General features: G+C 37.8%; 2 protein-coding genes across 3 annotated transcripts in view; both read left to right on the top strand.

The window, feature by feature from the left end:
- Nucleotides 1-10,753, top strand: part of LOC143282740 (E3 ubiquitin-protein ligase HACE1-like) — a 33,718-nt gene extending 22,965 nt beyond the window's left edge. For both annotated transcript variants that reach the window (XM_076588479.1, XM_076588478.1), the window contains exons 18-26: nt 1,185-1,272; nt 1,785-1,934; nt 3,160-3,221; nt 3,522-3,656; nt 5,274-5,405; nt 6,354-6,449; nt 7,121-7,191; nt 7,742-7,864; nt 8,395-10,753. In XM_076588479.1, coding sequence (XP_076444594.1) covers nt 1,185-1,272; nt 1,785-1,934; nt 3,160-3,221; nt 3,522-3,656; nt 5,274-5,405; nt 6,354-6,449; nt 7,121-7,191; nt 7,742-7,864; nt 8,395-8,497 — 960 coding nt within the window. In that variant the 3' untranslated portion in view covers nt 8,498-10,753. The remainder of the gene's footprint in view (nt 1-1,184; nt 1,273-1,784; nt 1,935-3,159; nt 3,222-3,521; nt 3,657-5,273; nt 5,406-6,353; nt 6,450-7,120; nt 7,192-7,741; nt 7,865-8,394) is intronic.
- LOC143282741 (xaa-Arg dipeptidase-like) overlaps nt 1-23,521 on the top strand; it is a 109,405-nt gene that overhangs the window by 30,371 nt on the left and 55,513 nt on the right. The gene's annotated exons all lie outside the window — the stretch shown is intronic.

Below are 23,521 nucleotides of genomic sequence, written 5' to 3'. Positions count from 1 at the left end.
ATTCAATGTCATCCTGCTAACTGAATCCATTGAAATCTTCGTATTCAGTGTCCGAGTTAAAGAGAACCAGCACAGCTTCCTCCACCATCTTGTCACTGACTGCAGCCTCGCTTTCACTTCATGAACATGAACACAAAGTGGAGGTCGCTGCTGGTTCACCGCTTGCACTGTCGTCTACTAGGTCGATCGTCTTCAATTTGAAGGCTGCATCATAGGCATTACGTCGCATTTTCGGCATGAGGGTGTACGCTTAAGCAGAGTAGAACTGAATGCTGATCTGAAGGCTTTAATGTGTGGGGATTTGATTTATAAAATGTGAACAGTTAGCACACTATCGTGAAGCTCATCCAAAAATTCATAGACAGAAATCATGATTTTGGTGAGTTAAAAGGCAGCTAAGAATAAACGAGAACGTGACACTCCCGGGATCATTAAAATCCTCAAATAAGCTGCATCATTGTATAAGCCGCAGAGGTTGAAGCAGGGGTAAAAAGTCGCGGCTTATAGACCGAACTTTACGGTACTTTATCTAACCACTACTCGTTGGAAGGTGTTGCGGGGAGATGAAGTTGGTGATCTGCGGCAGCAAGATGGGAGGCCTCAGCGTCATGCTGTGGATGCAGAGCATGTCTGAAACTCCATCATTCCTCTGCTGGCGTGGACTTCCTCTGGCTCTGAATCCTGAGTACTTGGTGTTTAGGGCTTGTAGAGCTGGCTGGTTTGAGTGGCTTTCTTGCCAGGTAACCAAACCACTTTATGCATTGGTTGACAGGTGTAGCACCAACCATCTTTCTGATGTTGTCGTTTCTGCAAGCAATGATCAGTGCTTTTTGATAGATGTGATTTTCAGAATCTGAGATATGATGCTTTATGATATGAAAACTTGACATAAACATAAAAAAAAATGCAAGCAAACACCACATGGTGTGGTAATTCTGGGGTGATGTTTTTCAGGCTGTGAAGTGTGTGAGGATGTTTGACAGTAAGGTTGTGGTTGTACTGAAGACATCGTGTTGTTTTTTCCTGGGTACCTTTATGTCTTTGTAAAGAACATTGTAGTAACTGAAGACATTATTTTACTTGGTTTACTGTACTTTTGTGTGAGAGATGTTGCCAGACATGTTTTCTTTCATGATTGCTATCCATTAACATTCAACACTGGCTTTTTTGTTCTCTGGTACCAGGGTCAGGGGTTGGTGAGAGAGTGGTTTGACTTGCTGTCCAGGGAAATCCTCAACCCAGATTATGCACTGTTCACCATGTCAGCAGACGGTCAGTTTTTATGTTTCTGTTGATCTGTATATGTGTTTATTGTGTGTTGAGATCTCTGTATTGTGCTTATTTGTATTTGTGTATATTTTCTTGTATGATTGCATGTTCATGCACTTGAATGTGTGTGTGTGTGGTTATGGAGAAAGAAAGGTTATATGTGTGATTGAGTTGTTCAGTTTATACAGTTCTTCAGACTGCCATGTTCATATTTTCACTGATTTTCGATGTTTAAAAGCAAGTCAATGCTATGTCAATAGAGTAACTGTAAGCATTGTATGTGATTTGGAATATTACTGATGTTGAAGACTGAGAATGTGTTTTTAGACGTACAGCTTTATGAATAAATAGAATTGGCTTCTGAATGATACTGGCATTTACTTAATGCTCTGTGTTTGTGTGGTGTGTGTGTGTGTGTGCATATGTGGTATGTGTGTGTATGTTTATATGCATGTGTGTGTATGTATGTGTGTGTGTGCACACGCTTATATGCTTGCCTCTACCTATGCGTGCAGGCTGTACGTTTCAGCCCAACAGCAACTCCTCCATCAACCCCGATCACTTGAGCTACTTCAGGTTTGCCGGACGTCTGTTGGGTCTGGCCTTGTTCCATAGGCATCTCCTGTCCACCTACTTCACAAGGTCTTTCTACAAACATATCCTAGGTATGTATGATAGTTGTGTCCCGACTGTGACCATCAGAACAACAGAGGAGCCAACTGCTGTCTGGACTAGAATTTGATCATAGTGGAGAGAGTCTTGCCTAAGTTACATCCTCACTCTGTCGGCTAAGAGGGCTTTGGGATAGTTGGTGCTGGGATGGTCCCCAAAGGCCAGCTAGCCCGCAGGCTGTAGCACTAAGAGCCAGTGTAGTCTTGTCTCCTTCTTTGAGTCGTAGTCCTTCACGAAAGATATCCTAGGTACATTGGTTGGTTTTTTGGGTTGTTTTTTTTTTACTTTAAAAATTTTCTATTACCTGTGTGTGTCTGTAGTCAAGGAGTTAGTGTATATATGTGTCTTCAGTTTTATCTCTATCCTCTTTAAGTGATGTAACATGTAATTGTGTTCGAATACATGTTTTTAAAGGTTGAGTGTGTGTATGTATATGTCTTCAATGTTCAATGTATCTTTAAGTGTTGTTAGTCCAAGTCAGTCCAACATTCTGCAGTGGAATCTTTTTCTTTTTTTTTTCTATCACATTAACATTCTTTTTTTTTCTTTTTCTTTTTTTGCGTTCGTGGGCTGCAACTCCCACATTCACTTGTATGTATACGAGTGGGCTTTTACGTGTATGACCGTTTTTACCCTGCCATGAAGGCAGCCATACTCCGTTTTTGGGGGTACATTAACATTCAATCCCATACATGGACTGGTTTAAGTACTGAAGTTTTATTCAGAAGACTCTTGTTGACTTTCATAGTTGCTTTGCACAGAAAAAGTACGCATTGAAGTAGGAGAAATAATCTGTTTTGGGCTGTTTGCTGGAGGGGAAATTCCACTGCGTCTTTTCCAGATCACATTGTCCAAAATCATTACATGTTTCTTTGATTCAGGGAGGAGAAATATTGTAAAAACTCTGGAGTCATTGGTCAGAAAAGTTGTGGTATTTTTCTCCATGCCATAGTGTCTGAAAATAGTCCACATTTTAACACTTACTGGATGTAGGATGATCAAAGCATAGTTTCATTTTCATGATTATTATTTCTCATTCTGTTAGGGTTTTTTCTTTCTCTGAGTGTAGCATTTTTTATCTTTATGTTCAGCATGAGACTTTTTCAATAAATCAGTCAGTAGCCATTCATTGTCAGGTTAGTTAATGTTGCACTGATGTGAAATTTGTCAGACTGTGCCTCATTGTACAACTGATAAGTGTTGTTTTACTGTTTTTAGGTGTACCTGTCAATTACCAAGATGTAGCTTCCATTGATCCTGAATATGCAAAAAGTCTTCAGGTAAGTTTTGTTTGGCTTTGTTTTGTTTTCCCCCATCCAATTTTACCTTTCATTACCTTGATTTACCTGTCGTATGTAAATGATAGTATGTACTTCTGTTGCTGTGCTGTTGAATAACTTGTGTGCTCTTTTCAGTTGGATCATTAGCATTTGAAATGAGAATGACACAAAGTGTGTTTTAGGGTATATGTGTGTATGTGTATGATTTACATTACAAACAAGAGTATTGGAACAGTATTGAAAATATATTTGCCCAGTTGATTAAGAGACTAGCACGTTGCTTTGATTCTTTTTCTTCAGTGGCTACTTGACCATGACATCAGTGACCTTGGCCTTGACCTGACCTTCAGCATAGAAACAGACGTGTTTGGCTCCATGCAGGAGGTGGAGCTTCTGCCAGGCGGATCCAAGATGGCTGTTACGGAGCAGAATAAGGTACTTACCGTAAACTACGTTGTCAACGCCAACCTTCTCTGTGCAGTGATCGCATGCGAAAGTTGAGCGTGGGTGTTTACTGGGCACTTCAGCCACCGCAGGATCCCATTCCCTTGCTTTGTGTCTCCATAAAGCACTGGCTGAGCGTTCACTCCACGCATGAGAAGTCTCTTGTTAAAGTCACGATATCGGAAGGGTAATCCAGTGCTGAGAGGTCAAATTCAACTGTATGAAATTTGTTCTGTGGCATGCTGATGAGGGGTATGGACTTGGATATCTGAATGTCCAGGGACAGACCCGCCGTTATTTTGCAAACAGCTTAAAACCGAACACTGGATACAGAAACAAGACGTTGGGTTGTGGGGTAACGTCATGCTCTCATCATGCAGGCGTTTTATATTCTTTTATCTCCAGATCTAAATCTGCACTGCTTTTTACAGCAACAAGTTTCCAAATGGCAAACTGGATTATCATTACTTCTTGATAGTTTTCTTTCAATTTAAAAAAAAAAAAAAAATTAAAGCATGGTGCAGTCATTTACAAGGTATTTGACCCTATGCACAGTTTCTAACCCAGGGGGGTGGGCATTTACTAGATACTGAGCATTTACTACGTAGTTTACAGTACTTACATAGGCATAGATGCTTCAGTGTCATTGGACATACGAGGCAGTCAAAACGCGCCTTATTAGGGACTGGTATCAGATTTTGTGGAGCTTTGCATTTCTGAGGACACAGTCTGGAGTTGAAGGTCTCTTGAATGTTTTGTTAGTACTTGACTTTAAATTATAAAAAGGCTTCTTTTCTTTTAAAGAAAAATATGTTGTGGTATCTTTTATTTCTTTTTGTTTTTTGTTGTTGTTGTATTTTTTGGTAATTAGATTTATGGCAGTGAATGAGCATGACTGCACACACGAATCTCCACCACTCTCTCTCTCTCTCTCTCTCTCTCTATATATATATATATATATGTGTGTGTGTGTGTGTGTGTGTGTGTGTTTATGTCTTCATATATATATATATATATGATGGAGTATTCCGTCGGTCGGATGGATGAGTAGGCAGGCAGACTTTTATCTGTCGGTGTGTGTCCTCATATGGGAGAAGAGGCCGATTCTGCATGCGCAGCACTTCCCACAGGTGTTGCAAGGGAAAACGAGCCTGGTTGCCTGACCAGCACAGGTGACTTTTTTTTAGTGAGGAGGAGTTGTGCAGTCCCTTCCCCAATCTCTCGCCTACCGACGCTCACAGTCCCACAGGTGCAGATACTGCCACGTGTAGGACGGCCTCGGCAGGTGCAGGTTTTTTCTTCGGAGCTCCTTCTCTTGGGGGACTTCCAGCCAAGGATAAGAGCTCCCCCTGCCCTTTGGTCATCCTCTTCCGCCTTCACAGCCGTTGGGAAAGGTTTCCTCCTCCGCCTGGTCCATTGTTGGGAGACTTCACATACGGCAGGTAGTACTGGGTTACATGGTACCAGTAGCAAGGGCTATGCCCCTGACCTGACAAACATATATATATCTCTATATAAATATATATATATATATCCCTCTCTCTCTCTCTCTCTCTCTATATATATATACATACATGTGTGTGTATGAACGTGTGTGTGTGCCTGCAGGCAGAGTACGTACAGCTGGTGACGGAGCTGAGGATGACGCGCGCCATCAAGCCACAGATCGACAGTTTCCTCTCAGGTTTCCATGACTACATTCCTTTCAGCCTAGTGCAGCTGTTCAACGAGTATGAACTGGTGAGAGAGAGACCGCTTGGCAATATATACCCTCCTGTCTCTCTGTCATTTCCTCGTTTTCTGCAACCGTTTTTATTTTTTCACGTCTCTTTTGACTTGATTGCCTTTTTGTTGATGTTGTTGTTCTTTGGTATTTGTTTTCTCATCATTGAGAGAAGAATTGACGGGCACAGTAGCTGAATGGTTAAGCGTTGGACTGTCAATCTGAGGGTCCCGGGTTCGAATCACGGTGACGGCACCTGGTGGGTAAAGGGTGGAGATTTTTACGATCTCCCAGGTCAACATATGTACAGACCTGCTAGTGCCTGAACCCCCTTCGTATGTATATGCAAGCAGAAGATCAAATACGCACGTTAAAGATCGTGTAATCCATGTCAGCTTTCGGTGGGTTATGGAAACAAGAACATACCCAGCATGCACACCCCTGAAAACGGAGTATGGCTGCCTACATGGCAGGGTAAAAACGGTCATACACGTAAAAGCCCACTCGTGTGCATACGAGTGAACGTGGGAGTTGCAGCCCACGAATGCAGAAGAAGAAGAGAGAAGAATCAGTAAGTGTAGATATAATTTCATACATCGTACCAAAAGCTCAGCATTGTTGTGAAATTGGTATTTTGTGTGTAAATTTTCTCATGTGTCTCTTGTCTCATTTATAGCTGGTCATCTAAGATGGAATATTTGTGTCGTTTGTCTTTATTTCATTTCTCGTTTTTATCTGGTCAACTAAGATGGGGAATATGAACCCCCAAGCAACAGTTATGTGAATTTTCAACATGAAATTTCCTCATCAGATTAACGAAAAAAAAAAGGGTGGGGGAGCCATGAGGGGGTTCGGAGGGAGGGGAGTTCGGGTGGGGGAACATTTGTCCATGCGTTTCTGATGTGGTACATGAAATTCATTTCTCAAAAGAAAATGATCCATGGACCTTTTTTTTTTTTCCTCAGGAGTTATTGCTTTCTGGAATGCCAGAGATCAACTTGAATGACTGGAGAGCAAACACCAATTATACTGGGTATTCTGCAGACACTCCTGTGATTCGGGTGAGTTTTTTTTTCTGTTATTATCCCCTGTTAATATCCCTCAGCCCAAAGCACACACGCCAACATGAGAAAATCTTGTTTCCGTAACAGAGTTACTAAAATATAGAATGAACTTTCACCTGAACATAAACATGCACCAGCTTTTTATTTATTCTTTTTTTTTTTTCGTGGTTTTTCATCCGCCGCAATGTTTTTCAACACACAGATATAATAATAATAATAATGATAATACATAGTTTTGCTATGGCGCGATATCCAGCACCAGTGCTGCTCAAAGCGCCTTACTTCATCCAGTAGACTATAAACATGCTTTAAAAAACTCATCATTTGTCTCCTTCACCACAGATACATTGCAAAATATTGCAGTGATATATATATATATATATTCCTGTGAAATGTAAACTGTAAGACTTTCAGAACTGACATAAATTGCCATATGTGTACTATAAGGTATTACACTAAAAATGCTTTGCAGCTCAACAATAATTAGATTAAAGGCTCTTGCATGGAATATAAGTTGCTTGTTTTAAATGATATCAAAATGTCCCTTGGAACAAACAAACAAACAATGGCATTTTGAAAAAAAAAAGGAAAAAAAAAACAAGAAAAAACAACAACATGAAAACTGTGTTTATATTAATTATTGGAGCTTGGACTTGTTTTTCTTCCAGTGGTTCTGGGATTTTGTGGAAAGCATGACAGAACAGCAGCGAGTGCAGCTTCTTCAGTTTGTCACCGGCAGGTTAGTGTTGAACCTTCTCCTTCTAAGCTCTTAGCCCATTCAGCTGTTACAGCCTCGGCAGGTTCCCCTGCCACATTGATGCCGAAGAACAAAGACTATATACTGAAATTAACCTCTTTTTTTTTTCTCCAAAATTTTATTGACATGTGGGGACAAAGCAGGAAACACTGTAGAAGTTAGTTCCCTTTGTTTGCTGTTTGTGCGTATTTAGGAACACGTACACCATTTTAAGGAAACGAATTTTGATGCTCGGGGTCAGGGCTGAACAGTTTGCGTTTGTGTTTTTTGTTTTAATTACATGCACTTAAGATGTGATGAAGTGTTGTAGTGATCCACATGAAATCTTTGCAGTTGATCCGTGTTCCCTTTTGGTATATGTATGTGTGTTGTACGATTTGAACCATTGTTATTGTTGCTGCTCATACATGTAAACATAGTCTTTGCGCTTACCCTGATTTGGTTGTCTGTTTTTGGAAGTAGCATGAGGAATGTTTTTCAGCTTTCACAAGACTATTGATTGGAACCGCAGTTTGCGTTTGTGTGTGTTTAGTTCCAGAGTTCCGTTTGGAGGGTTCAGTCAGCTGTCCAGTGGGGGCTCCACCCAGCTGTTCACCATCAGCCGTCAGCCCTGCCCCCAGCACCCCTCCATCCCTCTGCCCACTGCCAGCACCTGGTCAGTGTCCTAGAGCAGCTGGCTGGGGTCATGTCTGTGGGCGCTCGGTGCTGTCTGTGTGTGTGTGTGTGTGGTTGTAAGTGTGTGTGTGTTTGTGTGTGTTGTTCATTGATTCTATGTCTTATCACCAAGAGTGGTATTAATATAATAAAACACACACACACACACACACACACACACACACACACATATATATATATATATGTATGTGTGTGAATATTTTTTTGAAAAAAAAGTGGGGGTGGAATGAACAGTACACTGGAAAAGTGGTTTGAATGTATAATGCTCTGTGTGTGTGTGTGTGTGTGTGTGTGTATCAGAGTGTGTGTGTGTATTCAACACATTTTTCATGTAGGTGTTTGTATAGGTGTGTGTGTGTGTGAGATGTCTTTGTAACTTCTTGTACGCGCAGTCATGCTTCATGTGCACACGTTTTTGTTTTTTTTCCTAATATTCACTCAGTGGAAAACACACCGCCTTCTTTTATACACATTTATTTTGTTTCATGTTTGCTCGTTTGTGATTTTCAGCATCAACCTCCTGCGGCTGCCAGAGTACCCTAGTCCTGCGGTGTTGGAAGACCGACTGCTAACAGCTCTGCGCTGCGGGAGCCAGGGGTATGGGATGGTGTGATAACATGGATCTGAACTCTGTGATTGGTCAGTCTGATTGCTCGGCCAGTTGATCTCAAATCAGGACTCGCTGTGTACGTTTTTGAGGACCGACTGAATGAATGTAAATATCTCTATCTGGATTTTTTTTGTTGTCGTTGGCTTTTTAATGTAGGATGTCGTACAGGAAACTATGATGCATACGCAATGGTTTTACTTTTGTCGATGATGTTGAATATCTTAAGCTAAAGTGTCTGTTGTCTGTAGTAAGTGATGGTATAGTGTGTGAGAACGTTTGTTGTTTTTAATGATGTGATGATACTGTGGTGTGGAAAAAAAGAATAACCGGAAACAATTTTTTAGTGCTTGATAGTGATACAGAACTAAGCCAAGAGCACTTGCAAACCCACTTTCAAAACTCACCAGACTGGTTTACAAAGACATTAAGCACACAAACACAGACACACACAACTGCACAGATGCATGCACACATACACATATAAACACACACACACATGCACATACACACATTTCTCACATGTATGACCCATTTGATTTCTTCAGCCTAGTCTGTGAAACATCCTAAGTTTTTCACCATCCAGCAAAGGAATACCATGAAAAGGTGCTAACAACTTTCACAAACACACACAGCAAGTTTAGTAAAATTCTGCAGATTTTTGGTTGCTTTTTTTTTTTTAGGTGTGTTTGTGTACATGCCAAATTCCAAAAATAATCAGTACACTTCTGCACAGCGTTTGTTCTTTTGGTTGAAAGGACTCAACTTTCATGATTATTATGACCAGACAAAACTGGATAATATATTATAAATGGAAGTGAATTTGAGGCTACAATGAAAATAATTTTTTTTAACAAATTCTGCCCCATTTCATATGTTGGTCATTGTCAAGGGTCAAACATAAAATTGTAGGTAACTTGATACTTTCGTAATATTGAAAAACATAAGTGAGAAACTGTATACAGAAAGTCAGGTAAAAAATAAAAAATAAAGAATGATCAGACTTTGTAAAAATGGAGAATATACCAAGGTTCGCAAATCAAGAGTAATTTGCCCTATAAGAAACGTAAGTTTATTTTGTCTGAGTTCAGCAGACTCAGTCAATAAGTTCCTGACTGCATGTGCAGGCATTTAAACAAGAAACATGTGGATGCAATCACAGTAATCGCTTGTACACATTCATTTTATTTCTGCACATCTGTTAACAATGCTTATGAACATACATACTGTTTGTGCATAATGTACAAAAATGTGTAGAATGACACTCAAATGTTAATATAAGAACAAATGTTTTGAACATTCCCATGACTTGTCCTCTCTGAACTTCTGTACAGACAGTTAATTTTTTTTTGTGACATGATATGCTTTTCATATGATAAAGTATTGATGCACAGTGTGTATATATAATGTACATATTACATTCTGATCAGATTTAATTAGATCAGAGTATGATTCACAATGATTTATGAAATTAATTGAAGAAAGATGCAATGAATTGTGTGGATGGGTGAGAAACACTGTAACGATACTGTCATTTCACAGTGTTATTTTCCGATACATGTTGAGCATGTTTTACATTGGTTGAGATTCCTAGTGTTCAACAGAGATACAAAAAACACACGCACGTATGCATGTACGCATGCATGGATGAGCTTGAACATCCTGAATAAAATCAATGTGTTATTGTAAATACTTAACCCCATTAAACACAGTATGCAAATATTTGTATGTGATGCTATTTGTCTTTTTCTAATCTATTTTGATGAATAATCTGCTTCCATTCTTTTTTTTGTAAAATATTACTAATCAGTCACAAAATCTTTACATGATCAGTTTGATCGACTAAACCAAAAGGTTGATTTCTCGTATGTATATTCCAGACACAAATGTCTTTTTAAATCTTTGGTACAAGCACAGAATATATTCAAGACTTATTGACAAAAATGAGAGTAACATATTTTGTGATCACTGAAGAAAGAAAGTTTTTAGTTCTTTGAAATAACATTTCATTTTCAAACCCACTTATTACAAACAAAACAAAACAAGAAGACAATAAGAAACTGGACAAATAGCAAAATTGAAAACAATGATTGTTTGCCAGTAGCATTATCAAATCTAATTAGGAAGACGGTGACTGTTTGTTTGTAGTGTTATCAAATCTAATCTTAACCAAAAAAAAAAAAAAAAATCAAGAAAGCAGACAACAACAATAACAACAACAAAAATGTTTGTTGATGTCTTTTTAAGTCAACAGATGAACCACAGAATGAAATCTAACATGATTAATTGTCAAATCTGGTTGTTTGTCCTTCACTTTCAGAATGTTATGGATTGTAAATAAATCATGTGATGTCTGTTGATATGGGATTGTACATAATGATTGTGATTGTAATTTATTGTGTTCTCAGTGTGTTGACACGTTTTATTATTGTGCTGTAAGAACTACATGTTTCTGGAGCTTGACGTCTATTATTCTCAACTGATGGCACAATGTCTCATGTTATTGAGTGGATATGTGTGTACGTATCATTCCTGTGCATGGCATATGGATTTGTTTAAGTTCCTGTGTGTCAAAATATCACTAGGTTTATTTCAAACTTGGCTAAAACAACCCCCATATCCATTATAAGGGGGAGGAGGTTCAATCCAAAATGGGGAGGCAAGGGGATACAGGGGGGGTCTCTTCTGACTAGTTGAAGTTTACCCTGAGGGGGTCATTTCAGGCTAGTATACATGGACCCTGGGTTTAACTCACTCAGTACGGCCAGTCCTCTCTTCTCCTCTACACAGACCCCTCAGGTCCAGTGGGTGTCTGAATGACCCAACCTTTAGCTTCCGTCGTCAGAATTGTGGTATTCTTTGTCAACATTCACCTCTTCAGTATAAGAGCCTTCCACTTGCAATATTTTGATGATGGTAAATGGGGTGAAACGCTGTTAACGTTGTCTCTTTCGCCGTTCATATGGAGAGAGTTAATCTGGGCTGGGCAGATTTGACCCTGGGGTAAAAAGCTAAGTGTGGTGTGAATGAGCTGCTACACTAGCTGTTGCACTGAGTGGTATTTTCCAGGCAGTCTGCGGCCACCCTCTTTGAGATCTCTGTTTATAGCTGGTGTCCTGGGGAGAGAGATAATCTGTATTATATGATATATATGCTTCCTTGCAGTGAAATCCACATCATGTTATTTTATTCAGTTGTTAGTTTGATGTATTGAGCAATCAGCTGTTGTTGATAACTTGCTTGACTGTTTGATCAAAACGTGAACAAATTGACATGCCGACCGGCCAATCAATAACTACTGTGCAATGATGATTGTTTAGTTGCAAAATCAACACCATGTTTAAAATGTAGCTTCTTGTTTTAACAAAGTTTTGTTGGCTCAAATTTTGCTCATGACTTTTGATAAAACGTAAAACGGACAGTGTTTCCACAACACTAACAAGTAAGCTTGTGATAAACATATCTGAAACAATATCAAAAACCTTTCTTTTTTTTCCCTTTTTGTCTTTTTTGTTGTTGTTAATGTATGTGACGTGGCTGAGAGGTGTAAATCTATGAAATGTGACAGTAGCTTTCAGAACAGTAATACATTAACTCACTCAGTACGGCCAGTCCTCTCTTCTCCTCTACACAGACCCCTCGGATATCCAGTGGGTGTCTGAATGACCCAACCTTAAGCTTCCGTCGTCAGAATTGTGGTATTCTTTGTCAACATTCACCTCTTCAGTATAAGAGCCTTCCGCTTGCAATATTTTGATGGTGGTAATTGGGGTGAAACGCTGTTAACGTCGTCTCTTTCGCCGTTCGTATGGAGAGAGTTAATTAAATTTGATCACTGGGTAGTTTTTAACATGGTAAAAGCAAAGTTGTTTTTTTCTCAGCTGAAATCCATATTTATGATGACTTCTTGATATTATATGCAATGAACAGGGGAAGTTTGAATGGCTTACTGAGCTGAAATGTTGTCTTTTGTACCACACAATTGATCAATCAAAATTTTGAAAATCAGATAAAATCAGGTCAGCAGTCATTTGGAAAAAAAAAAAAAGTTCACACACTATCACCAAGAAATCACTTTGATAGTTTGATGGGTTGACCACCTGGAGAATCCAGCATTAGATTTCTAGCAGCCTCTCTTGAAACCTTGGGGAGTCTGTATCATGACATAAAGCATTCCCACCTTCTGGAAATTCTGTGCTGGTGATTTCCTCTGGTTTATTGGCCACATGATTTTTAGGATATGAATTTTTTTTTAGTGTGAGAGTCTTGCTCATGTTTAACATACAGTGGCTTTTTAATTGTTGTTGTCATTAAATTCAAATTGCGCAGAAAGCTAGAATGCTTGATCTGCAGAGCTTATGGACTAAGTGCTGTTACGCAAAGTACTTGTCCTTATTTTCCTCTTGCACAGTCTTTCATTTGAACACATGTGTTAACATGTTCATTTTGTAGTGTTTTTAGGGGTATTCAGTTGTGGTGATCATGTTAGACAGACTGAAATGGTCTGTGCGACCAGCTATATGCACTGTGAATAAAGGAACTTAAAAAAAAATTCAGTATTGTGTTAGTATTGTCTGCTCATCAAGAAGTATCGATCCCATGTTTGTGATGGTTCAGTTGCTCATTCTGGTACCAAAAAATATTTGCAACATGAGTGGAATTGTTGGCATTGAAATCAATAAAAAGATGGTGGTTGGCGTGCAGCAAGGAAATATTCATTGGTTTTATCCAACCCGTTCTGAGCCTGTAAGTCCTCAACCAATGGCACAAAGTGCTTCCCCGGTGCCATGAAGCCATCCACTGATGGCTCACACCTGTTCCAATTTTTCCTTCATACAAGTCTGGTTCAATGAACACAAGAAGACTGAACAGTTTGCTTGATATGTCTGAAGTATAAAAAATTTAAAAGAAATGAATTAATTAAGAGAAGACTCTAGTTCAACACATATAACTCTAGTTGTGTCTAGTTTAAAAATACTACATAAGTGAGTATTTGTGGGGAAGAAAACCCCTTTTTTTCAATAACGACTTGCTAACTGGATCATATGGAAGACACATTGAAACGGGGTTTGCCTCATACGCAATAAAAGATGTCATAAACTTTGTGAAGCAGAGACAGTCAGCCTTCTCAGCGGTCTTAAACATGTATGCACATTGTGCAAATGATTATAGGAATAACAGTGGAGATAGATCTGTCTTGTTTGATGATTCATTGTAACTTGAAGGTGATGACAACGACAAGTGACGAAACTGACAAGAAGGAAATAGATTACTGCTGGTGTTGTGAGCATTCTTAGGTACTTGAATGAGGCCCTGTCCATTTTCTTTTTCTCAAAGTTTTATGTGATCTTTGCAAATATACACGCAGCCATTCTGTAATTCTCTGTCACTGCTCACCCAGTAAGACTGCTCCAACAAACCATGCAAACTGCCTTAATAATTCTTGTGGGTGAAAAAAAAAAGAAAAAAAAGCAAGATTATTTTCTTGTTCAAGAACAGGAGATCCACCAAATCCAACATCCAGAAAAGCCTCTTCAAATTCTGGCAGTTTCTGTTCAGTTACTTGCTTTTGTGCACATTGCATACACTACCGTTTTTTTTCTCTCTCACACAGAGTGTATTCACATTTTGATTTGCACTGTTGGTAGGCCTAGAATGAAGTAGTTTGAGAAAAATGAAAATAAAAGAGAAATGCAGTCTTCATTTCTTTTACATGAGAAACTGTTTGTCAGATCAATATTTCTTCAAAGTAGCAAACTGTGTTGGATACTTAGAAATGAAGACAATGAACAGTCGGTCAGTCCTGTGGTTTCCTGTCCATGACAAAATAAGTGGGGAGTTTGTTTGATCAGATGCGAGTGCATATATGGTACAGATGAGATATTTCAGAAAAATTACTTTTTTGGGGGTATGGTGGGTTGGGGTGGGGTGATTCTGGAAATGTGGAGCCACATTAATGCTTTTTTAAATAATCATTGTGTTGGTGACGTGCACCTGTGTTAGAACCAATATTTCTGTTCCTTTCAATCTTCTGTACAACTGGAAATGTTTTTTTTCTTTTTCAGTTGAAGTCAGTTACAGGAGCATTCATTGGCCATAGACCCTTGCTCCTTTTTGAGGAATTTTGAAATTTGGGATTTCCGTCTGTTATGTGTGTGTGTGTCACTGTGAAAGTGTGTGTATGACAATGACTTATGATTCTAGATAGTGTCAAAAGATTTTCTTAGCAGAGAAACTGTTTGTGAATGAATGTTATATGAAACTGAAAGAACAGGTTCATAATATTTGCTGTTACTTAAGGCCTGATTTAAAAATAAATAAATAAATAACAACTACAAACTTAGTTATTCGTTTTATATCATTCAAATGTTAACATACTTCTATGACAGCTTTTATGAACAAAATAAAAGAAAACAAAATGATTTCCACCACAAATGTGCATTTGTTTGTTCTCTGAAAAAAGGGATTCTTGCAGCAAGGCTTTATCAAGATAAATTCCACCATTAGGAATAAAAATTTAATCAGATTTCTTTTTCTTTCTAAATTCAAGGCTGCTTTTGGATGATTAAGAAATGTGTGCATAAACAACCACAACAGTTTGCTTGGTGTGTTTGTCTGAATAGTGTTTTTCTTTTGTTTCATTTATCTTCCATCAAGCAATTCTCTTTTATGTCCAGGTTCATGTGGTATATTGTAGTAGTGTAGATAGCATTGAGACATTTCCTGAGGATGGTAAGGGAAAAAAAATTAACATACACTGACACCAACAGAATAAATAATCAAGCATCAAGGTGGCCAAAGAAGAGACCATGTGGTATCAGTACAAGAAGACCAAGAAGATAAATTCTTTGTTCTTACAAAGGATCAGACACCTGAGCTGTGAGTTCAGTCCCTTGTCAAACAAAGTACTGCATCCTCCTGCCACCCACTAGTTTGTTGACTCACTTGTGTAAACAAAGTGAGTCTATGTTTTAACCCGGTGTTCAGTTGTGTGTGTGTCTGTGTGTCCGTGGTAAACTTTAACATTAACATTTTCTCTGCAAATACTTTGTCAGTTGACACCAAATTAGGCATAAAAATAGGAAAAATTCAGTTCTTTCCAGTCATCTTGTTTAAAACAATATTGCACCTCTCGGATGGGCACAAAATAATAAAAAATGAAGCCTAATTATATGCAAACTGCATTTACTGTTATATTTATATTTTTTGTATTCTCTAAACTTGGCACTTTGATCTGATATTCTGACCCAACAACAAGAGCAGTCATTATTATCATTTTTTGTTCAAACAGGAACTTCTTTTGCTAAGCATGGAAGTTTTATTTATTTTGCAAACGTTTTGGTGCAGATAGTAAAAAAGGGAAATTACTCTGTAATTAATGCTAGGGGAGTTAATTTGCTTTAAACTGATCTTTCTCATCTTAAACATTACATTTTGAAATTATACTCAATACATAAAAAGCTTGGATTTTTTTTTTTTTTTTTTTTTAAGTGTATCACAAGTGAGTCTTGAAGGCCTTGCCTCTCTTGTTTCGTTTCACTTTACAATCCTTTCCACTGGCTCACATACATTTTTAGAGTCAGGCAATGTATCGGAGCACCTTTGTCTACATATTTAGATTATGGTTGGATAATGACAAACTGGTGTCCATGATTTGAAATGCCTGTAGAAGATTGTGTTGGGTTTTGACAGAAAATTAGATTATCTCTTATGGCTTTTATGCTGTGAGATAGTCGAATGATTATTTTCTTCTTCTTTTTTTTTTCATATTTAACTTGGAAGAACAGTCCATTTGGATTAGGAAAAAAAAATGTGTGGCCATGTTATTGTACATCTGCAAACTGTGCTATATAAAAAAATAAAAAATTTTTAAAAAGGTGGGGGGGGGGGGGGGTAAGAGATCTTTTGTATGTTTTTTTTTCTACAAACATTTTGTGTGTTTATTTATTCAGTTGTGTATTTATTTCTTTATCTAACAAAGATACAGAATATTGAAGGTGAGAAATACATACTGCCACATGATGTGAGAGGAGAGTATCTCTTGGTCAGCAGTACCTAACTCTTGATTGCAAATGAATGTTTCTGGTTATTAGTACAAGAAATGGATTAACTCACTACTAAAATATCATGGTTCATTTCTGGATGATTCCCAATGTTTTAATACTGACTAAAAGTCATCTCTGGTTTATGCATATTCATCTATTTTTGTTGTCTGGCAAAAAAAATCACTTCTTTCAGCATTGCAGCAATCTCAAGCTTTACATATTTTTTTTTTTCAAATTCCTCATACTTACAAAAAATGTCTTTCTTTCTTTTATCAGTGCTTCTGTATCAAGTACTGTCAAGTGCTATCCTCATTTGGCAAAGAGTAAACTTCAGTCAGACATGGAGGCATTTATTATCAGAGAGTTGTTTCTCAACTGGGTGGTGCATTTAGAAATAATCTTTGGTGAAAGTTATGAATTTCTGCTATGCACATAGCTGTGTCAGTGTCTGTCCTGTCTTGATTCATGTCGTTATCCTTGTTCTGTACTTTGTGAGAAGCAGAAGTAGGTCTTATTTCCTAGTTTCTTCTTGTTGGTGTTGTTGTTGTTTTATGAATGCTGTAAACATGGTTAATACCAGTTTTTGTTCTTTCACAAGAGAACAGATTTATGCAGATATTTTCGCTTTTGGTAACAACAATCAGTTTACATGTAAATATGTTATTTGCAACTTTTGTTCTGGGTTTTTCCAATGCATAATTATGTTGGTGGGTTTTTTTTCTGTTTTGAAATTGTACCCCTGCACTTTTCCCCCCACTTTCCTAATAAACCGAAACACAACATTTAACAGCTGAGAAATGTGGGCACAGCTTTTTGTGAGTTTGATGACCATAATCATTACTGAATAATCTCATCTCATTGTGGGTGCTATGGTTCTGCCATTGGTACCTGATAATCTGCATAGCATACTTGCTAAGTAACACCTTGAGGTACAGTTGTATTTCATTTATAAAATATTAACGGCTCATATATGATGACCAACTTCAAAATCTGTGTCAGAAAAATGCTAACATTATTATATTTGCTCAATCTTAGGCGCACACACTTACATGCCTGCAAATGCATGACACATGCACTGTACATGTCCCATACTTTTTTTTTTCTTTTTTTTTTTTTGATGATGTTTCAGATTTAGCAAAACAGTATTGATAATGTCATGCAACAGTTTAGTATTTGTTTTCTGTGATATTTTGTTGTGTCATAATCCAAGTCCTTTGTTCATTTTCAGTTGTGCAAAATCACTTATGGTGGCAATTCTTGATTTCAGAAGTACTTAGCAACCATTTTTACTAATTTGTCTGTGATGCAGTGTATGCGTCTCCATCCTTTGAATATGTTCCAGGGGCGTTTGTGTTTAGATTTTTAACAGTCAAAATGTTGCGTATTGTACCAAGAAAAAAGTGTTCATCCATGTGTATATATTTCACTTTTTTGTGATTCAAAATGCATCCATAAACATCCATGACACTTTTGTATATGTAGCTCTACACACACACACACACACACACAGAGAGAGAATACATTATACAGAACGTTCTTCTCACATTCGCAGATTTGCACACATAAATACACATTCACAAACTCTCACTGACATGGTTATGTGCGCGCGCACATGCATATATAATTATGCTTCACACACTCTTTTGATTACTGTAGAAATTTGAGTTTCCAGTTCTGTTATTTTATGGTTACATTATTTGCATGCCCATGTTCATACTGATTTATTTGGTCATGATTATAAACTATTGAACATACTTGTTTCAGTTTTAAACATAATCTTATTTCGCTGTTCAGAGGATTTTATGCTTTTGTTTACTTTTGTATATTTCTGTTGCATATTCTTTACTCAAAATGATTTTTATTGTGGAAATGCATTTGCTGTTGTCTTTTGTAAAGTGTTGGTATGTGAAGAGATGAAAGATGAAATAGATCAACTATACACATCTAGATTGCCTTTGTTTTGTTGCCTATATTTTGTTTTCGTTTTCTATAGATTTGCTGTTGATGTGACTGTTATACAACCAGAGTTGTCTTACCAGCTTACAAACACAAGACATTAAGATTTGATTAAACTTTGACCCCTGTTGGGGCATGGAGGATTTCAGAAAACCACACAATCAGGAACACAACAAGGATTGTCGTAAGGTTTGCATCATTAAGGTAAAATGAAGGTTAACATTCCTTCTGCATTCTTCTTCTTCTTTCATTCGTGGGCTGCAACTCCCACATTCACTTGTATGTACACAAGTGGGCTGTTTCATGTATGACCTTTTTTACCCTGCCCTGTAGGCAGTCATACTCCATTTTCGGGGGTGTGCATGCTGGGTATGTTCTTGTTTCCATAATTCAGGGAACACTGACATGGATTACAGGATCTTCAAAGTGCATATTTGACCTTCTGCTTGCGTTTACACACAAAAGGGGTTTAGGCATAAGCAAATCTGCACATTCGTTGACCTGGGAGATCAGAAAAATCTCCACCCTTTGACCACCTTCTTCAGTATGAACATATCCTATGCAACATTGCCATTGACTAAGTCTAAGGAGAACCTGCACCTTCTTCAGCATGAACATATTCTATGCAACATTGCCATTGACTGAGTCTAAGGAGAACCTGCACCTTCTTCAGCATGAACATATCCTATGCAACATTGCCATTGACTAAGTCTAAGGAGAACCTGCACCTTCTTCAGCATGAACATATCCTATGCAACATTGCCATTGACTAAGTCTAAGGAGAACCTGCTTACTAGCAGAAAATAATTTACAAAAGGAAAATACAGACTTCAGACATACATAATGACCGAGTAACAGATTTTTTTTACAAATAGCGGAAAAGTTTGGACATTCCATAATTAAATGAAATTCATCACCAACAGTATTCATTTCACATCTTTTACAAACACAGTAGTCTCCTAGAATTCCATTTAACCGCCCTGTTTCAAGAGGTAGACAATGATTATTGCATTTAGATTTGATTAACAAAATTATGTTTGTAGCAGGCAGTTGATCAGTATATTTTTCTTCTTAAATTCCTTTTTATAGTGTTTATAAAACATACATTTTGTACTTTGTTGTAATGATTCAGTCCATATCTTTTGAAAATTATCTTTGAAAGCAGTAATGACATTGTGACATAGATAATCTTTATTTTAAAATGTTTGTGATTCCCAGATGCAGTCAAATCCCATTTCAACTAAAATATGGTATATGCTACTAATCCATTCTGATCTATAAACCCCATTTGACACATGCACACATCAATCCACCAGATCACATGGTTTGGAAAAGGGCTTTGCTAGAAGTCTGGATATAACAGATCATTATCATTCTGCAAAATAACACTGGAATCATACATAAAAAGTTCACCACGGTTCAACATACACTTTCTTGTTACAGTGGTTGAAGATTTGAAGAACTACATACATGTACACATCCACGTGTGTGTGCATGCACAGAATGTGCACCAAAAAAACACAAACAAACAAACAAACAAAAACATGCACTTTGATAGTGACCTCTGTCAGTCTCATAGGGTAATAGATTTGTGCCATCAATGGAGTCATCAATAGAGTTGGGAGGATGGTGATTTCACATTTTGGTCATTGACCTGTGCCTTCTTTATGCTGAAAGTCAGGCTGAAATGAAGGCACACCTTAGCTCATCTATCCATCAAGCATTGGAGATCTTGTGTGGGAGAGGTATGCATAGCATCATCAACAAGCTGCAAATTTCTGAGCATGTGGCTGGCTTTGGTTTTTGTATGAATATACGCTATGTTGAAAAGCTTGTCATTTGATCTGGTGTGCTAATGAGTGTGGGGCTGACTTTTGATCAGGTGTGCAGGAAAACACATCTGATTTATATCAAAGACAAAAGACCAGAGATGAGTAGGTGGTGAACAATGTGGGAACCAAGACATAGCCTTGGTTTGCTCTGCTATTGATGCTGAACAAATATAATGTTTGTTTGTTTTTCCGGAGAAGGAAACCATGTCCCATATGCTGCTGTGTAGAAGGCAATCAAACTCAGTAGTTTGGGGAAGATTGTTTTTCTTGTAACTGTGCTTTCCAGTGGACAAGATCAAAAGCGTTGGTGATGTCAACACATGCCCAGTGTGGAGGTTTTTTTTAGCTCATAGCATTTCTCTTGCAACTGTGTCTGACTGAGAAAATCAAATGTACTTTGCATCTTCTTGACCCGAAGCAACACTGGGATTTTAGGTCAACACATACTGCCAAGTTTGCAGTTTGGGGAGGAAGACTTGGCAAAGACATTCCTCACTACACATACACACACACACACACACACACACATATCATCATCATCATGTACATGGGCTCTATCCCTCTGTCTCTGTTTCTCTCTCTGTGACCTGTCCAATTCTCTATCCCTCAACATACGTAAGCACACGCACATACACACATATGCACACACATGTACACACTCATACACACACAGACACACACAAACAAACAGACACATGCACAGACACACACAAACGGTTCCAGGTGACCAGTGATGAGCAGGAGCTGATTGCATTAGACTGCACTCCTGTCCTTGGCATACTGGTAGCAGTGGTGGACATGCCGGTGTCTACAGGAATCCCATGGAAGCATGCATAGAAACATCCAGTCAGTCACAAATTCAAGTCTCAAACTGTGTGAAATACAAGTACATTCCTTTGACTAGTGTGACCTTTCTCTACCTCTATCAACCACCAACAATCAAAAAAGAAAAGCAAACTTGTTACATTACAATTTATGACTGAAATAACTAAACTGATGGGTGATTTAGTTATCTAAAAAAAAAAAGAGATGCAAATTTTGTGATAACAGAGGAGTTCAGCTTGCACTATGACTTTCGCATTGATCCAGAAATGTAGACTTCTTGACCACAATGATAGGAAAACAAATACACTTGCCGGCAGAAAAAAGAGTAGTGCTGCAGTGTAGTGATGCACTCTCTCTGGGAATAGCAACTCAGATTTCACAGAGAGTTGTGACAAAGAATAATGCACACAATACAATACAACACAATACAACACAATACAATACAATGCAGTTTCCCAATGAGGCATCACTGCATTCCTGTGAATCCATATACCCTGCACCACATCTGTTAACTCTCTCCATACGAACGGCGAAAGAGACGACGTTAACAGCGTTTCACCCCAATTACCACCATCAAAATATTGCAAGCGGAACGCTCTTATACTGAAGAGGTGAATGTTGACAAAGAATACCACAATTCTGACGACGAAAGCTAAAGGTTGGGTCATTGAGACACCCACTGGACATCCGAGGGGTCTGTGTAGAGGAGAAGAGAGGACTGGCCATACTGAGTGAGTTAACCAGATGTCCGACAGCAGTATAACCCAATGCACTTATGTAGTAGTAGTAGTGGTAGTGTAGGGACTGGCATTTGACTGCCTAGGCCTCGAGGCCTTTTTTACGTCCCCTTCAATATCGGTCTCCTTTTATTTGTGGGATACATATATGTTTTCTTTTATGTGTTCTGTAAATCACTCATCAAGGTCAATAAATTTTCCTTTTAATTGATGTTCATGTCAAGGAGATTTTTGAACATATTAATATTTTGTGCAAGTTTAGTTTCCAATGGTAGTGCATTCCATACATGTACAATTCTATTAGCTAATGAATTTTTCCTTAGGTTAGTATTACAATGCTCTTTACAAATTTTCATCATTGAATTTCTTGTATTCTCATAATCTGACATCTGACATTCTAAAAAGATCATTCACATTGACTTCATTATAGCAATTTAACATTTCATTTTGTTTCTATTAAATTCCCTCTTAGCCTTCTTCCCTTTAATGAATGCAGATTTAAGTATATAAGTCTCTGTTGATAGCTCTAGATTTGCATTCTTTTAATATTTTAGTTGCTCTTCTTTGTACCCTTTCTATAGCTATAGATTGTCTCTTGAGGTATGGGTGCCACACAATATTACCATATTCCACTTCTGATCTAACTAATGCTTTATACAGTTTAAGAAATATATCTTTATCTAATTAGGTAAATGTTCTCTTAATTATTCCTATCATCTGGTTGGCTTTGTTTATTATATTCTGTATATGTATGTCAAAAGATAGTTTATTATCAAAAATTATGCTAAGGTCTTTCTCACTGACATATTTCAATGTCCTGTGTGATGTCTTCTATTGTCATATGGTATTTGTTTTCTGGATTTTTTTCCCATGTGCATTACTTTACACTTTGATACGTTAAAATATAGATTCCATCTATCAGTCCAGTCTTGTAACCTATATAAGTCCTTTTGTAGTGTAGTATTATTTTGTGCATTGCCACAAGTTTTAGTATCATCAGCAAATATTTTGCATTTGCTTTCTATACTTTCAGGAAGGTCCTTTATGTATATTGTAAATAGCACTGGTCCAAGTATGCTTCCTTGTGGTATACCACTAACAACATTTTCATTTGTTGACATCTTTTCTCCAATTCTAACTGCCTGTGTTCTTTCTGACAAGAAGTTTTCTGTCCAGTTCAGTATACTTCCAGTAATACCACATGAAGCTAATTTTAATAAAAGTCTTTGATGTGGTACCGAGTCAAATGTTTTTCTAAAGTCTAAATAAATGATGTCTACAGGTTCACCCATATCTATCATTTTTGTGAGATCTTCAATTACTTCTAAGAGCTGTGTTGTACACGATCTTCTCTGTCTAAAACCATGTTGACAGTCTGCATACAGATTGTTGTCATGTGTGATACTATTGCATCCCTGATAAAGGACGCCAAAATCTTACACGCAATACAAGTCGAGCTCACTGGTATGTAGTTTCCTGGTTCATGTTTTGACCCTTTTTTTATTTTTTTTTTAATATATATTGCCATGCCTTGAATACATGCATGTATATTTGTGCACCGTAATTTTCGGATGATAAGGCGCTACTTTGTTGTTGTTGTTGTTGTTGATGTTGTAGCTGTTTGTTTGTTTGGTT

Source organism: Babylonia areolata, chromosome 6, assembly GCF_041734735.1.
Source record: "Babylonia areolata isolate BAREFJ2019XMU chromosome 6, ASM4173473v1, whole genome shotgun sequence".
NCBI classification, from domain to species: domain Eukaryota; kingdom Metazoa; phylum Mollusca; class Gastropoda; order Neogastropoda; family Buccinidae; genus Babylonia; species Babylonia areolata.
This window is presented reverse-complemented; position numbering and strand designations above follow the sequence as displayed.